At 38.3% G+C, this 18,534-nt stretch overlaps 1 protein-coding gene across 2 annotated transcripts; it reads right to left on the bottom strand.

Moving 5' to 3' along the window:
- Positions 1–898: 898 nt before the first annotated feature.
- Positions 899–18,074, bottom strand: DIO2 (iodothyronine deiodinase 2). Of its 2 annotated transcripts, none has more exons than XM_050336026.1 (2): positions 17,356–18,074; positions 899–6,177 (listed from the first exon to the last, which is right to left on the bottom strand). In XM_050336026.1, exons 1-2 carry the CDS (start codon positions 17,575–17,577, stop codon positions 5,560–5,562), a joined length of 840 nt encoding a protein of 279 aa, XP_050191983.1. In that variant the 5' UTR covers positions 17,578–18,074; the 3' UTR covers positions 899–5,559. The 2 variants fall into 2 exon arrangements, with proteins under 2 accessions (XP_050191983.1, XP_050191984.1); XM_050336027.1 differs by having other exon boundaries at positions 5,605–6,177.
- Positions 18,075–18,534: the final 460 nt, after the last annotated feature.

Below are 18,534 nucleotides of genomic sequence, written 5' to 3'. Positions count from 1 at the left end.
TGCAGCTGTGAAATAAGAAGAAAGTCCTGAAAGGTCTTTTTATTTCTTCCAGAGTATTGAGTAGCTCCTTATAGCAACCACTGATATAAAGGTCATAATCACTATCAGTTAGACTACAGGAATATTCTCACATCTCAAAAGTCTCCTTTCAGTACTTTTGTGCATTATTTTTGTGATGTGAACTAGATAACCTAGAGAGAGTTTTTTATTTGATTGTTCCAAGGGCTGTAAAACTGTACTGTAATGAACATTTCTCTTGGGGACATTTGGATGTAGCCGTTTTCCATGGCCTTTCCTTTGGTGATTTATTATATTCTTTCTTACCTATATTCACAAGCAGTTTTCAGATGCAGGGTACTACAAAGTTTTTTATAACAAAAGATAACAAAGAGGAGGAAATTTCTAAAATACAATTAAATCACAAATTGAATTTATTTAGGAAGCTGCTGCTCATTTTCCATTTGATTTTTTTTTTCTTGTAACAGCTATTCAGCTGTGGGTTTAATTTGATTTTTGATCTTTTGTCTGTACATTGAAATGGGAGTGGCATTTAAAGCTGATGCCTTCACAACAGATTTGTCCAGGTTTCATATGCTACACACAGCTTGGCATACTTTCTTCAAGCAGATGTTCTTTGAACCGTGCAGTTCTGAGCAGACTCAACAACAGTCCTTGCAGTTCTCAGTTTCTCTCCCCTTCACCTTTCTTAAAGGTTGAAAATTAGTCAGATATTAAATTAGTCCCACCAGGTATAAAGGAGTTTGCTTGTATTACTTAAGATCTAGTCAGGATGGCATAGGCTTTTGTATTAAATACAATTTTATGTTTCCTTGGTCTAATATCTAACTTCACTTTGTATTAGCAACTAGTATTAAAATAAGAAGTCACAGAAAAGATATATTTTCTTTTATCGTTTATTATAATACAAGAAAAACAAATCTAGAAAGCATATTTCATGGAGCACCATATTGTAACAAAATTTTGCTGGCTCTCCTGCAAAGTATATTTTTAACATTTAAGCAATGACAAACACATAGTCAGTACACGCAGGACCTACAACATGGTGATCTTATTAACTGACCCAAAGAGACCCCTCTTTCAAATACAGAAACTCCAAGGTGCACAGAGGAATGCCAGTGTGAGGGCATCTGAACGCTAACTGAGTTAATCACTCTTTTATTAGCGATCTTCATAAGCACACCACCCTCCCTTGTGTCACCCCAATCTCTCTTCTCCGAAGACTCCGAATGGGGCCCAAAGGTCACTGAATAAGGCTTTGTCACAGACATGGTGTCGACTTGAACAAAACTGGCCAATATTCCCTACCTGATACCTCTTATTGCTTTGGTTATAGTACTGAATGAAAGTCTTAAAAACTCTTAAACCTATACTCCACATCACAGAAAAGCCACTTTCACAGACACAGAAACACAGCTTCCCACACACGCCTGAATGCATAGCACTGATACCTTTTTGAGAAGCTTTATGGGTTTCACCACCAAGATCACCTTCCTAAAAATCACTGAATTTTGTTTTTCAAAGTGTTCAGACAGCTGTTCAACAATACACTTCACAATACATTTTCTTTTTTTTAATAAACAGGGCAAGTTTTCCTGCTGCCTTAAAATTATGTCATTGTCTACACAAGGAAAGAGCAAAATGCTATCATTGTCATCCATACAAAACATTTTACATTCCTTTTATACAGTGCTAAATACAGATGTTAAGAACAGAGAACAATGTAAAATGATAACCCAGAATAGCTTTTTACCTTGCTCAAAATGAAGAAGTACTGGAAGTTGCCCATACTAATGCTGAGACACAGTATTGGAGTCTCTATTATATACAGTAGCCTTCCAGAATACTTTCAGGCACCTATTTTGTGAGCTTTCGCTCAATATGTATGTCACACTGAAGCACCTCAAGTAATATGGTATAGTGCCCTGAAACAGTGAGAATAAGAGACAGAAGTAAATCCAGTCTCACAGCAGACGAGACCAGCTGTGAAGAACAAAGCTAGCAAAGCAGTAAAATTTCTGCCTGGACTCAAAACAACACACTGTTACAAAAATTTTTGTATCTGACATATGGCCACTTTTATCATCAGCTGAGGACAATTCATGAAGTTTAGTTTAAAACTTTTTCCATAAAATGTTTAAATATTGTCAAAAAAAAAAAAAAAAAAAAGGAGGTTATGTTTCTATCAACCATTTAGAAAATATTTTTTTTCTTTCCTCTAAGCTCATTTCTCTTTGAAGAAAGCCTTACTTTCTTGAACAGAAATTTTTGGGGGAAATTCAAGGATTTGTAAATTTTATTTCTGTCTTGATAATCAGTGAGGTTGTATTATCTTTAAGTTTTGGGTAGGAAAGTAATGCATATTACCAAAAAGGAAATTAAGTTTTTGTGCACTTTTTCTTGTGGAAAATCAATGTGGACTTCTCATTTATGGGAGCCAATTTTATAATTTCTGTATACTATGTGATGAACAGGCATCTATGAATTACAGGACACAATAATGGAAATTCAAAAGGAGAAAATGGACTTGACAAAAATTTGTAACTTTAGATATGCAAATAGGTATTAACAAATTGAATTACTAACTCAGGCTCTTTCCTCTGAACTAAAGGCATGTTTCAACACCTGTGCTAAATTATTGTCCAGCATTTCCCAGATAAACAGTTCAGACTTAAACCATATAACGAGGAAAAGAGAAAAAGAAAAGACCAGTTTAAGTTTTACAAAGGCTGTGGAGCTGCTATGGATTAAGAAAGTTTCAGATGACTGAAGAATAGGATATAAGGAAAAGATGTGCTGGGTATATCAATACATATTTTCACTTGGATTAAAGTCTACATCTTTACTGACCTAAGTAAAAGGACAATGTAGCAAAAATAAAAGAGATTCAGGGACAAGCAAAGAATATGGACCTGTATAAGAATATGAGTTATTGTTTGGCTTAAGAAACAAAGAAAAGGTACATAAATTTCTATATATATTTTATAATGACCAACATACAGAAGAAAAATTTGGATCGCTTCTGTTTATGGTGGTTTAGCATATAATAGCAAGAGATGAGAATGACATTGAAAAGCGGCCAATTTAAATTTGAAAAAAAAAAATCGGTTTTCTTTTGGTTTTCTTTGTTCTTAAACGTGATGTTTTTTGACTTTAGTAACCTCCACCTCACAAAATATTTATATTTCAAAACTCTGGATTAGCCTCTCATAGGGATGATGAGACATCAACAATCACTTCAGAAGAGGCAAAAATAATAAGGGCTGAAGCTAATGAAAGTTCTGTAAGTAACTATTGCACCTTCTCCTGAAGCATCTGATACTGCCAGAGGTAGGACACTGGATTAAATAAACCATGAAGTTGGGCTATATTACTGTTTTTAGGATATTAGGTTTAAAAATTTCAGTTATTTATCCCAGTTAGTCATGAAGAGCTATAACAATCTTCCACACTGAGCAGTGAGTTACAGTATTAATAATGAAGGGAGAACAGAAAAATTATTATAAAGGGTCTTAGACACCACTTATATGTGCATGCATATGTATATACTTACATAAAAATGTATTATATACATACAGATGCATACATAACTGCATATATATGTATACACACACAGAGATGCATGCCTTCTAAGCAATGGGGCTCACCAGGAGATCTGAAGATCATTCTTTACACCCTTCTGTGACACACATTACCAAACTGTGTGTGTGTATATGTTTAACAGTGTGTCAAGGAAAATGTGAGAATGGGAAGCACAAATCTGAGTATGGGAGAAATCACCCATGTTGCTGTCATTAATTCAGATCTGTGCTTGAAAACACATTTCCAAATTCCTTGTACATTGGCTATGTTGACCAACAACCTAGCAAGAAGAAATACAGCATATTAATGGGCATTGTGAAAATGGAAATATTTATGTATGTCAACACATCATATTCCTGACAATGGGCAGGATGAGAAATTAAAAGAACTAACTTGATATTCCCCACTTACTTTGTTTATATGTTTCATGTTTCTGCCAAAGTTGAGAGAAAGCTTGGATAGTCCATTTCCATATGGGTTTTCATTTTTCAGATCTAATGGGTTAGTTCATTGTAGATCTGCCTTTTCATTAGGCTTGATCAAATAATTTAGTTTTAGAAATACTTAAACTTAATGTATACTCTAAGTTCACAGTATCTCTTTAAATATAAGATTAATTCCTCAAACCCATTCGAAGGACAATTCTACCACCTTTTACACTCATTCACATTAATTCACACTATTTGTCCTCCCTGTTTCTCTTCTGGGAAGGTTTTTGAGAACATGAGTGAAACAGACTATCAGCTCATCTGTTAGCAGAATTGCAGCTAATCAATTCTAAGGCAACAAACAACTTAACCTGCAGATAAACTAACATGTAATCATATTCAGATAAACTAGCTTTAAACTAGTTTCAGGTATCTAAGATATCAAAAATCAGCATGACTACATTTAACAGGGTAAATGACAGGATAGGTTTCCATTTCAATGAGGTAACGCTGTGCATAAGTTCCCCCATCCCCAAAATACACCTGCAAGGTCATTATCTCAAATAAAAATAAAGGAGAGAAATAAGTTATTTTTTTAGAAGCTAAAAATTACCTTTAAGCCTATTGTTAGAGAGAAACAGATAGAGGTGGGGTAAAGAAACAGAGATGAGAACCAGAGAATATTGTTAAATGTGTGTTGTGAGCTCTGAGAACTACAGGTTTGGTTGACGTCAGCTGAGTTTTGTCTCATGATGCATACTCTAGATGGTTCTCAATGTTTTCTTATAAATAGTCTAACTATTTTAGTTTTCAAATGGTAATGGGATTATTGGATGTCCTTTGTCTTTTTGGTCCAACTCCACAAATTTTAACATCTTTCTCAGCATGCACAGGCCTGCATACCAGATACAAACATATAGGTAGCATTACACAGTTAATATGCTGTGCAGAGGTGTCCACAGAGAGTACAAATACCAGCAGACAATGGTTCATCTTGATCTGAGCAGCCAGTCTGCCTGAGCTATGCATTGCATGGTGGTTCCTGTAGCCCCTAAACAATAACTTCTCTACCAAGAGAGGACAATCACTACACTCCACTGCGTTTCTATGCAAGTAACTGCAAACTTCTTGCTCCTCCCATGTTCTCTACATTGGCCACAGAGGGCTAAAGAAGCATTTCTGAAATAATGCACAGCACTGTCTTTCCATGGAATGCCTTCCAAGCAGAAATGCTTCCTCTGGCTCACCCCAGAGCTGACACATCATGAGAGGGGTTCCTGGGAGACAGGTCTTATCTCACCACCCTTCCTGCTTGCCAGCAGCACCTTTTCACAGAAGCCTGTTCATCTCTTCTGTTCTATAGCAAGCACAGGAGTGGGATTTTTTTTCAGACAATGTTTCTGTGGAGCTAGATTTTTTTAAATTTTCTTTTCCTCATTAACAGTCACTTGAAATTGTTATCAAAAAGCTTGTGTTCTCAAAGCTTTTATTCAAACCAACACATTCTCTTTTTTTTCCCTTTTGCATCTCCTTAAAGGGACATATCTGTTAACATAACTTCTGTAGAGAATGGATTTCATCTTTTGCTGAAGTTTTGTTCCAGCCAAAGCCGAACTTCCTGCAGGTTGTAGAAAAAGGGGCCTTTGCCTCCCAGGTAGGCGATTTTTTGTCTCTGCACAATGCATACTCGCTCAAACGAAACCCCGTAGGCCACGTTGGCATTGTTGTCCATGCAGTCAGCCACCACTTGGCACTGAGGTGGCAAGGAAAAGTGTTCCAGAAGCTGGTGAGCAGCTGCACATCTCTCTTCCTGGTTCCTGTGTTTCTTAACTTCGAATGAAGAGGGAGAGATTCCAGGAGCAGCCCAGCCATCTGATGGGTGAGCTTCATCGATGTAGACCAACAGAAAGTCAGCCACACCAGAGAACTCCTCCACCAGCTTGCTGAAGGCTGACAGCTGGCTTGTAAACGGTGGTCAGGTAGCTGAGCCGAAGTTGACCACCAGTGGCCGCTCAGAGTTGGCAAAGTCCAGAAGGTGGCATTTGGTTCCACACTTGCCACCAACATTCTTCCAGCTGCTACTGCTACCATCACTGCCCTTGGCTATGTGGATTACACTGGAGTTAGGGGCTTCTCCTCCCAGTTTGACCTGATGGCAGAACAAATTAAAACATAGCAAGTTAGTGTGACTTGCCTGTGCAGTATCCTCATGACTACTGTCTTCCAAAAGCACACTTAACTAGCTGCATGGACAGTAGCGTGGGGATATAACAAATCACCAAAAGCAGCAATTTAAAAAAGTTCATCTAGCCCTCCTCCACTCACAGTTTAGGGAAATGTAGCATTCCTGACAGGCATTAATGTTAAAAATCTTGATCAGAGAAATGTTAAATATATTAGAAAATGTGATCAAATTGTCTTGTCTTGTCCACTACACACAAAGCCCTGTCCACCCTGATGTATTTGGAGACTTTCAGACAGATTACCTCAAATTTCTTCTAATTTTCCTTTGTGAGACAAATTTTCAAGACAGGATTTTTTTTCACTGACATTTTCAATGAGTTGTCTCCACTTAGTTCACATCTTTCTTGAAGTGCAGTGTTCAAAACTTCAGCAGTGTATTTACCAGTTCTCAGAACAATCATACACGTAATGGAGTAGCTCACAGGCTACACCTGTTTATACATTCTAGATGTTTACTTTTTATGAGACATCATGGTTGTTTTGCAAAAAGAGTAGACTGTTGATTGGGGATTAACTAGTGAAATGCCTAGCTAAAAGCTAAAAGCTAGTGAAAAGCCTAGGTTCTTTTTCTACCTTTCTAGTTGCTTCCCATCATGGATTTGTGTACTTCATCAGTCTGAATTTTATCCTTTGCACTCAGCCTCATTGAACTGAATTCTACATTTTAAGCCATTTTTCCAATTCTCAAAAATCATTCTGCATTGTATTCCTGATCTTCACAACACATGCAGTACCTCTCAATTTTCAGAGGTTTGAAAATTTCATCTTCCATCCTGCAGTCCAAGAATGAAAATACTCAGAGTACCAAACGAGAGATCTCTGAGATTTTTGCAGATGTCCACTCATTGTACATTCTGTTTTGCCAGTGGACCATCCAGGATTTCACTGTCTAAAATTTCTTCTAACCAATTTGCAGTAATTTCATCAGTGACTGAGAGACACATTTCCTTATAGTGCAGTGATTCTTTACAATATGACTGGGGGAAAAAAAACCAGTACAAAAAGGCAAAAGTTTATGTGATGGTTGAAGTATGATGAGTTGAAAATAAACTGCTCTATCAGCTCCAGCTCCAGATGTACCTTGGACACAACAGGCAGTTGTGGAAAAATTTTGCTTGACCATTTCTACTTGCATATCTAAAGAAAAAAAAAGGCAGAATTTAAGCATCTCACAGAAGGGAGTGCCAGAATAAGGTGGGGCCTGCAGAGGGCTCCAAGATCCTTAGCTGATAACTACTGTAGAACCGCAACACATTATTACATAACACAATTAGTTTTTAATGAGCTCTGCTACAGCAATTCCTATGTATCTGCCTTTAACATCAAGCTCTAGTACAACAATGCAATTATCCTTTGTATTTCCCTAACTCTTTCGCTCTCTATACACTATTTGATTATGTTCAGAAGTCTTGCTTGGAAGGAAACACACAGGGCCAAATTCAGAAGTCTTTCACATTTTATGAATTTCTTTCTGAAACTACAACAATTACAGTCTATAGAAGTTAATGTTAAATGAGAACTGTGTAAAAACTGAATAAATAAGTGATTTTTGGTGCACTTCTATTTTACACTACATTATAGGGTATCCTAGTGAGTCGGATACAGTAAGAAACTGAGATAACAGCTGAATACTGAACTCATGCAGTTGCTGCTGCACATAGATCCAAAGGTAAGTAGATTGTTCACACTGAATCCTCCATTTCTCGCTGAGAACCTGACTACTTCGAACAAATCTACAGTTATTCGTGACTCTGAACTATTTCATCAGAATAGCAACAGAAGCAAGAGTCTAACCAAAGCAAAGTTTGAAAGACACAGTCCTTAAAGCTGCCAGACTTCACAGCTATATGAGGTCTCAGGGAATGTTGTCACACAATATAAGCATTATTTTTACTATTTTCTGTGAGGCAAATTGAAACAACCATGCTGACATTCTCACTCAGAGATCAGCATGTGAGTCATAGAAAGAAAGACAGCCTGAGACCCACAGACCTTGCCATGTCAACTATGTGATCATCATGCCACTGGAAGCAGAGGATGTGCTGCTTCACCACAGGCAAGAGAAGCAAGTGATGGCCCAGGAAAGCACAGCCAGTTGTGCCCCTGTCCCTGAAAACCTGTGCCTGCAGCATTGCTCTCTGCTAGAGCCTGGTAACAGCTTAAAAAAAGCCTTGTGCTTCTTTGCCTTTGAAAGCAAGAGGCTTCGAACAACTGAGTTTAGGACCTGCTGTGTGAGTGTGCTGTCCACTGAACTCAAAGAAAGAAAAGATCTCTATCCCAGTTTTCAAGAAGAAATGACCTATCTGGAAAGAGGCAGACTCAGAGACTCAGGCTCTTGCATTTAAGAAGCAGCATTAAGCATCTTACAGTGTTTAAGGCCACCTACACCTTAGCAGGTAGCAGGTATTCTTCTGTTCAGCTGTTGATCACTTCATTTCTCTGTGCCATTCTGTGAAGTAAGATAGGCAAATCAGGAATGAGTAAGGTAAAGGGCCACACTTGAACAAAGAAATACACAGTTCAAGATCATGTGGCATCCACATAACCATCCTCAGGAATGCATTCAATCCAGAACCCATCTAAACAACTCAGCATTTTGTGATAATTTGGTGACTATGAAAAAAAGGCACATCCCAAGAAAAACCATGTGCATATCTGCACAAACTCTAGATCTATCTTTACCTAGAAAGCTTAACTGTTCCTGCACTTCCACGTAAATAGTTTTTCAGAGCTAGCTTGCCCAAAATGTGCCTTTTGGGCAAAGCCTGACATGTAAGTATTTGTGCTGCACCCACTCCCTGGATGAATAATGGACCTCAGTATTTAGAAGTGTGCGCTCATCCAGTCAAAGAAAAGAAGTAATGGCATGTTATTCATCTCACAAATCACAATTAAGAAGCACACTTTGAATTTCTGATATTTGCTGCCACTCTTCAGAGGAAAAGAAAAATAAAGGCAAAAAGAAGCACATAAAACTCAGCAGTGAACAGAGTTGCTCAGGACAAAAGAAGCACCTGAGCAGCTATTTCTGCTTACTCTTCTGGTTTTATTTTAAGAAAACTATTGTGACTGAAAATATCTGGCCAACACTCTTGAACTGGGAAACCACAATTTGCTCCTTGGTCATCTTTAAGCAGAAAGAGAAGCTATATATTTTAAGTTCCTCATTGTCAACTCCTCACTCAGGTCTACCGAATGCTTGATTTCCTAGGCAAGTTTGCAAACCCTGAAGGAATAGACTAATAAAACAACTTCCATAAGACATCAACTTGGGAATGCCCTTCAAATCCTATTTAACATTGATACCAAAGGTGGCAACATATTTCACTGTTCTTCAACAATGCAAGTTTGCATTCTCTCATACTCCTTATTGACTAAAAAAATAGAGATTGAGGAAACAAAGTACAAAGAAACCCTTATACATCTATACAACTATACATCACCTAGTGTCAGTTTCTCTTCATTTCCCACAGTCATGAAGTAAGTCCCATGGCCGCAGGTTACCTATCATTTTAATTTTTGTTTCTAGGAGTGCTTGTGATGGATTTTTTCCCCTTAATGAGACATCCTTGCCAAGCAGGCATTCACGAGGCATTTTCTGCTCTTGTAGAGAAGTAATTAGGTCGGTGCCTTGTTCCATGCCAGTGTCAGGCACTCCAAAAAGCAGCCCTGCCCAGTCGTTAATGCTTAAACATAAGCAGCAGCGGCATCTCCACTAATTGGTCTTGATGAAGCACTGACGTTCCCAAGAGACTGTTTATTTCACCAGGCTCTGAACCGATTGACACAGGATGACAATATCATCCTTGCTGATCATCTGCATTGTAGGCCTTGGCCGTCTTCTTTGTTGTTATTTATTGAAAGAAAAAATAGCTCTTGGAAAAGAAAATCAATGCAATGAGAAAACAAACAAAAACCCCCATGTATTCAGCCAAAACGCTTTTGAAATCTTACACAAAAGCAGGCAAAATATAAATTCTGAGAAACAAACTAGCAGAATTCCCCTCACACGCAATCCAGCATTTCCATAGTCACGTACTTTTGTGCGTGAACATTTGGGCATTCGGTGCCAGCCTTCTGAATGAGGTAGAAACCAGGCAGCACGCAGGCATCCCCTCCCACACAGCCTGCATGGGACACGCAAGGTAGGCCAACCAAATCTGAGAGCCAGCCCAGCCATCAGCAAAAGCAATCACCAAAAGTAGTAACTCTCATCATTTGTGAGAATTTTGCGTTTGCTGGACGGCTTGTTCTGAGTCTGCATGCAGAGTGAAAAGGGAACAAGCTTGCTGATGCTTTAGCACGCAGTCTGCAAAATGAAGATGTAGGAGCAGGAGAGAAAGCCCTATTCATAAACTGCAGGCTAGAAATAGCACATACTGCTAACTTTGTGGTACATTCTTCATAAGGACTGGGTAAAGCCCCATGGACAAAACATCGTCTGCTCATATACCTTTCCTTTTTTCTTGTTTTACTTTCACCAACTTCAGCATAACCTTCCTTATATCCTGTGCACTGGAACACAGTTTTCATTCCCTGCATCAGGGATTTTCAAGCAATTTGGCAGACTTAACAGTCTGGGTCAATTTGCACCTAAAGAAAATAGGTGTTGCCAGACAATTAACAGTGATATTAGTCATTTAAGTATGGACATGCTATGTTTGGGACTGCAGAGCAGCTAAGTGAACTAAACCCCCTGAGCCTTTTGCACTTTTTCAAATTCTCTGCTTTGATTTAATCCCAGTTAGCTAGATATATTCATCCAAATCATAATCAGACTCTGGGTGGAAAATTTATACAAACTATTAATTTAGTCTTTATTTATATGACCCAGAGTTGTACAATTGATAAAAATCACAGGAGACCCTGGTCTGGAGTAGCGTAGGGGTGCAGAATCTCTTCATTTGTCTTGGTGAGATGGTAGCTTACTTCAGGAGACTCAACTACTGGAGTTGGAGAGCAGGGACTGGAAATTACTTGAGCTCTCCCAGAGTCTTTTATTCAGGATCAAGTGTGTAGAGCTAAAGGAGGGAAGTAGGAGACAACAGGGTACAGTCAAGATAAAAATAACTAGTCAAATGATGCTCTCTCAATTTAAAAGCTGCCAGTCCCACAAATGAGTATGTATGGTATAGGGAAAGCACAAAGGAGCCTTTTGCCTTGCACTCTTATGGATAATATTAGTCCCTCTGATCGAGAAACCTAGAGAAAGCCTTTTAGGGGCTTTATGTTTCCCTCAAGATGGGAGCATGGTCTACTACACTATGGCCACTGGGCCACTGGCTGCCCTGGTGAGCTCTACCTACAGGTGACAGAGGCCTTTGCTTCAGCACCTGGAGGGCATTTGAGTCTAATTTGGATGATGTTGGTTTTTTTTTTTCTTTAAACTCAGCTTTAGGACCCTATGAATACACAGTAGTGGTTTTGTCAGAGAGGTAGAGCCAGGGCACAAGAAACATGTACGATCCTTTTCCTGAACTGTGCCTTTTAGCTAATTTTTTGTGTCTATCACAGCCAAAGGGGTTTTTCACAAGGCTTTGACAACAAAGCAAGTATTTTTTCCATCAGTTTTTCGCACATGAGGGTGAAAATGGAGGACTGCAAAGAGGTGGTGTGGAAGAAGTGAAGTTAGACCCACAAAATGAAATAAGTATGATGAGACATATTCTTTTTCCTATCTTTTGTTTGTCTTGAGTAATTGAACTCTAAGTTCCATTGGACCAACTGTCTGCTCCTTTTATTAGGGCACTGCCTAGAGTACAATGGGTCCCTAGTCTAAGTTGGTCCTCAGACATTACTATAACAAACATGATTATTCATATATAATGTATTAATAATAATGACAATGCTTTAATAATAATGACGAAGACCCAAATCCTGTTGAATTTTTGTTCATAACCCTGCAGGAGAGGTTTTAATTGTGGTTTTGTTTTGTTTTGTTTTTCTCAGTTCTTTCAAGATTGTTTTCATTTGCAAATGTCAATGAAAGCAATTCTGCTAAAGCTGAACTTTGTAAAACCAATAAAATATTTTAATACCACACAATGTCTAGTTCTAAACCCTGAAATTATACAACAGGTTTTATTTCACAAATTCCCCTTATCACTATAAAATGCAGAGAGAGACACTTCCTTACCTTGCCAGGCAAAACAAATACAAATAATAAGTATGGAGGCTATCTCTTTGTTCCAACCTTTAAAAGATTTCCCCAAAAAGCACAAAGTTACTGAACAGCCAAAGATAGGTAGAGGATCATGCTTTTATATTACTTTCACAGATATTTTTGTGATGATGCTGTGCAGGATGTGCTTAACATGTCAGTTTTTGGACAGTTTTGTTTTGCATAAGGATTTATTTTGGAAGTTGTACTTATCAGGCAGGTAAAAGTAGCCAAAGTAATTTAACTGTTCCTCCCTGAAATCTCAGGAAAATCCCACGGGGTGTTTACTGAACCAGTTGACTTGCTGCTACATCCAAAGCTGGGCCTACGCTGTTAATCTGGGATCCTGTGCCAGCCATTCCCCTGTGTTGGGGTTGTCATGCCAGAGCTTGCTGCTGGCCCACTCTAAAGGCAGTAAAAAGCTGTACAAGTACACACCACACCTATCACCATCCATCACCTGAGATACCAACATCCCTCTAAGGCCTGTGACGCATGTTTACACACAAGTGTGTTATGTGCACACGTGTGTGTTGCCCCCATAGATGCACCACTGCATTCCTAAGGATTTGGCTGCTCCAGGGAGATGCCATTAAGGTCTTCCTCCTATCTACCCTGCACTGAGGTGGAGAAGAGGGATGATCTCCTCAAGGATGATGTTAGAGCTCTCTACTGGAGACCAGGAATGGTAACTCTGCCTTGCTGAAACACAGAGTCATATCTGGCACTGGAAATGATCCCAGTATGAGGCCTCAACACTGGGCACTTGCTAATGGGCACAACCTCTTTTGAACCCTTTTTAAAAGCATTGTAAGATAACGATTTCTCACCCCTGAAATCTTAGAAAGTTGTACTAAATAAATCCCAGTACTAAATAAATCATCAGAATTAAGAAGGTAAAAAAAGCTTTTAAAAGGAATTTTTTTTCCCCAAAACTTCTCTAGCTTTTTTTCTGGATTTCTGCAGATGTGTGATACCTTCCATATACATACTGTAGGGTAAAACAAATGCTTCACTGGCAGTTGTAGAAATAGTCTATGTAAATCATGCAGAAGTCACACTAACACCCTCCCCAAAAGTCTTATTATTTCTCTCTCATCAGTAGGTGTGTCTGCATTCATATCCATATGAATATATACATATGTATATGATATATGCATACATACACACATATGTAAGTGTATACATATACAGAGAAATGAGAGAGGACTGACTCCTGGAAGACTAGATTATGTATGTTTATGTATGTGCACTTTTGCTTTTATATGCATATGTGTATGTACATGTATAGAGACAGATGCACACAGGTATATATATATATCTTTATACATGCAAACACATACAGAAGTGTAAATTCTTACACACACACATACATATATGGAAAAGAATATTAAAATGAAACTGTTACACACTTTCAATTATATAAAGTTAATTTGACTGCTAGCTCTACTTATCTCTGTTATGACAGTTAATCTGGTCCTGAAGAATCCCTTGTAATATAAGACACATTTGCCTCTTGGGAAATAATAGGAGGATGGTCTATAAATCACAAACCTGGTGTAGTGTAGACAATATCAACAGTGAGTGTGACAAATACTGAACTGAGAACTAAGGAAGTAAAATCAAAAAATATATTAATCATTGACAAAATTTACATTAAAAATCTAAATAAACAAAAGAGCAACTATTTTGATTCCAATAGAACTCTCAAATGTGGAAAAAACCAGTCATATAGAATGTTCCAATTAAAAAAATACTGAATATACTCTACATACAATACAACAAATTTTGCATTGTTTCCCCACTGAGGATGTTAAAATCTTCAACTATTGCTAGGTAATCTTATCCATGAAATGATTACCCTCAAGAAAGTCATGTGCAATAATACTTAATAAGAAAAAAAAAAAAGCAGGAAAAAAAAAGTTGAAGTTTGAATAAGATATTAAAAAGTTTTTCTAGAAAAAGGGAAAATACATCAGAATAGCTGTTTTCAAATATACTCGAACCATTTCAAGGTCATATCTTGTAGGCATTAGTCTTGGGGAAAAAAAAAGAAATCATTCTGGGACAGTCTGTGTGTTTTCAAGGCAGAGGTCCTTTCTTGTAATAAATTGACTCTAATTTAGAATATAGCATCTACCCACAGTGTTGTTCTGGAATGGCTTCCAATAATTTTTTCTGTAAATAGAAATTTCACATCAGGTACTTCTGTGAAAAATGTTATGAAATGTACACAGGAAGAGTTTTATGTAAGTGACACAAAACACAGTAAAACCAAGCATAGTTACTTTTTTGATCCAATCTTCTGCTAAGTGGCTGTCTACCTTTGGTTATCTCAGACATCTGCAATTCTATTATTCAAGATGAAAAATCCTGATTATTTCATAAATACTCCTCAATGGAATGAGCTTAAGTACCTGTTTAAGTACCTGGTTAATTTCTGACTTCAGCTGGTAAATTTGAGCAATAAGCACTAGTGGTTATGGTATTGACTGCATTTTGGTATGCTGTATAATATCCAGATTCCATGATATTTTCATTTCTTGCCCTTCCTAATTGTTTCAGATTAAGATACCATAACTGGGTAGTCCTAGTCAGGATTTGAAAAAGGGTAATGTAATGAAAAATATGCTTTGTGGGACATTCTTTGATATATTTCACTATTTTTCATGCTTTTTAAACATGTCACAAAGCAGAATATGTTTCAATCATTTTCAATTCTACCAGTACAACCCATCAGCTGAAACTTTTTTCCTTTTTCTTCCTTACAGAAACAAAAGGAGATTCTCCTCTATTGTGGAGGTGATGACTCTTCTTCCAATATTGTTCCTCAGTTTATTGTGTCCCCTTTATAATTTGATTTCTACACTTAAGTACCTTTCTGTGACAATCAAGGTTTTCCAATTATCTTCTGTGCTTATGGCCCATAATTCTGTTAACAGAGTCTTTCCATGAATTAACTCATGGTCAATTCCTTTTGTCTTAAGGATAGCTGCCATGAATGGACTTTTTCCCCTTTTTGGAACAAGGTGATAAAATTTGGTTATATTTATACGTATTTTTCTGCCGAGTTCATTGAGGCCCAGATTTCATTCTAGGGACCTTAAAGCCTGATTGGCCTGAATGACCTGGGTCATTTAATGGTGATAAGAGAGAGAACAAAATTGCCAAAGTTCAAGGGGTGAGTTTCATTACCAACTCCAAAAATAGCACAGAGTCATCATACCTGTAGCATCCATGGTTGACATCAACAGTACTGAAGGAAAGGCAAAGCATGACTTAGTTTGGAAACTACAGAAAGGTAGGCAATATCTTAATTTTAAATAATTTTGTGTAATTTAAGTAAATTGAGATTGAAAATATCTCATCAATATAAGGTTCCTTACAGCTTCACAACTTCTCCAGACCCCAGACTGCACACAGGTTGCAAATGTGGGAACTGGAAATGTGACTGTCACAGAGTCATGCTACAAACTTCCACTGGAGCCTTGACCAAGTCATGTGTTAACTGTCCTGCCTTCCCTTGTTTGTAAAATGGGAATGATTGTGTTCACCGACCCATTTACAAAGGCCACTGTAAAATGTAGTTAATGTCTATGAAGGGAATAAAAACAAAGACTAAACAGACTAGGAGAATACTGGGCTTCATTCAGCATTATTTTATTTGGGTAGCCAGCTGGATGATTCCTAAGGTGGCAGTAAGAGGTTGACCCATTTGGCAAAAGATAGTGTTATCTATATTTGTCTTACACCGAAAATTAATGTCCCCATGTCTTGGGTTTCAGGTTAAGCAGATTGTATTCCATACCACAAAGCCAGAAAACACCAACACCATCAGCTCTTCACATCTTTAGATAAGAGGAAATACAAATGCCATTGTAGAGGTGAAAAAGTGAATTGGGGGGAAGATTATACAAAAAGAAATGTTTCAGAAAAGAGACCTGTCATTTGGATGATATCACATGGGGTATATTAAAATTAGATGGTCTAAATAAGACAACACATCAACAGACTAAGCACTGTTTTGAAAGCCACAGAGCTCTGAATTCAGTTCTTCTACTTACTAACTGGGTGGTCTGTGCAACAAATTTCATGGGTTTGGGTCCACCTTTTTAATCTATAAAAGGGAACTATAGCTACCTCATCAGACCTGGGCAGCACTACTGGGTAATGTTTGAAGAAAACTTAAGAGGAAGATAAAAGTACATGTTGCATAACTGCTATTGGCTTTATTATCTTAAATCACCAGGCAGCTGTCCGACAGCTAATCAAGTTCTTTTTAACCTCTTGACATGTCCCTCTGTCACTGTTTTCATGAAGGAAAAAAGGTCACTATTTCACTCCGTGCCTAGTTTTATTACTTGGATGCTTTGTCCAATATAAAAGTTAACATGAGCAATAGAAAATGCCAGTGTCATGACAATGGTTCATTTCTGTGTTTTACTCTAAGCAAAACAATTCTCTGTGTTACCATAGCTGACATCTATCTCTGTGGAGCTCTATCTGAAGATGCAGACGTTTTATAATATCCGAGAATCTCACACGGCAAACAAATAACAGCTGTGAAAACATCTAGAGCATTTTACAATTATTCTTATATGAAGACTTGAAATACTTTAAAAATATGAAGATTATTATTCGTGCTGGTGAGGAAACTGAGGCACACCTAACCTGAGTGACATGGCCACAGCTGCACAGTTAGTGGCAGAGCAGAGAGTCAGCAGCTCCAGAATCCCGTGAATGCTTAGCCCCGACTTAGAAGTATTGATCCCTTCAGCTTATACCTCTCCCATCAAACTTAACATCAGATAGGAGATAGTCTGCACTGCATAGAGTCATTCCCTTTCCTTCTCCGCTGACAAGCGGGATGCTCATCCCAGCTCACCCACCCCAAGCTGACAGTCCCCATCCCCGTGCACTCACCTGCTTGTAGGCGTCCAGGAGGAAGCTGTTCCAGACGCAGCGCAGCCCCTCCGAGGTCAGCATCCTCCTCCACTCACCGCGCCCAGACTTAGAGCGGCTCAGAAACAGCACCATGTGCTTCAGGAGAATCACAGAGTCATACAGCGCAAGGAAGAGGCAATTGGAGAAAAAGACCGGCAAGATCTGAAGCGTGATCAGCAAATCCACACTTAGCAGACCCATCTTCCTTGCTGCTTCTTTTCAGCTGGGTGCCTTCAACTCTCTTTATTGCTCTGTACCCTCATTTAAGAGAGTAAAGTAAAAGGCATTTCAAAAGCCTCCCTATTCCTCTCTCAGCTGCTCTTTTAAAATGAGCAGAGATAGTTAAGTATGAGCAGGCTGGTTAAAACCATAACTGAACGATAGTCATTCAACTCTGAGCTGCTTATTTTTCAGAATTTAAGATGTTAAAATTTTTCTCTTAACCAGGAGACCCGCTTTTGTTGAAGAGAGAGGCAGCTGTGTTTCCAGTTCCCTGTAGTTACAAAATTTAAGCTGAGACTGTTAATTGTTAACTTTCCTGCACTATCCCATTGTTTCTCAGCTATTTAAGCACTAAGCAGACCTCTCATTTCTGTGTCACTAAAGCTAGCTACCAGGTGCAACAATACTTTTTTAAAAAAGGTTTATGTACATAAACTTTCTGTTCCTTCCTCCTTGCCTCCCTCCCTCTCTTTCCCTCTCTGCCTCCCCCGCCCACCCCACCCCCCCCCACTCCGCGTTTCTGTATTCCTGCCTTCCTCCTCTCGCACTCTCTCTTGCTATCTGCCTATGGTGCAAAGTGCTCTCCCCTCTGGAGTCCTAGCTTGCTTCCCTGAAGCCTTTTATACATTCCCTAGCTAATTGCTGCAATAGAGAAATGAAACCCTAATCTTAGTAAAGATCTTGACGTCAATGTAAAAGAGGGCTTTACTTTGGCCAGGACTGCAGTGAATAGAAAAAAATGAAATTCTCAAAACTTTTTTTTTTTTTTCCTTAAGAGAGAGGAGAAAAAAGAGAGACAGAGAGCAAGGGTGGAACTTTGCTTTGCTTTGAAAAGGAAAGAGAGAAAAAAACAATATGCTTCTGAATGTTCTTACAAAATGCTTCCAAATTTTGGAAGAAGTATTTTCATATGACATGGAAGGTGACAGAACAACA

This window comes from Myiozetetes cayanensis, unplaced genomic scaffold (genome assembly GCF_022539395.1).
Source record: "Myiozetetes cayanensis isolate MyiCay16 unplaced genomic scaffold, myiCay2020 scf6-25, whole genome shotgun sequence".
NCBI lineage: Eukaryota > Metazoa > Chordata > Aves > Passeriformes > Tyrannidae > Myiozetetes > Myiozetetes cayanensis.
This window is presented reverse-complemented; position numbering and strand designations above follow the sequence as displayed.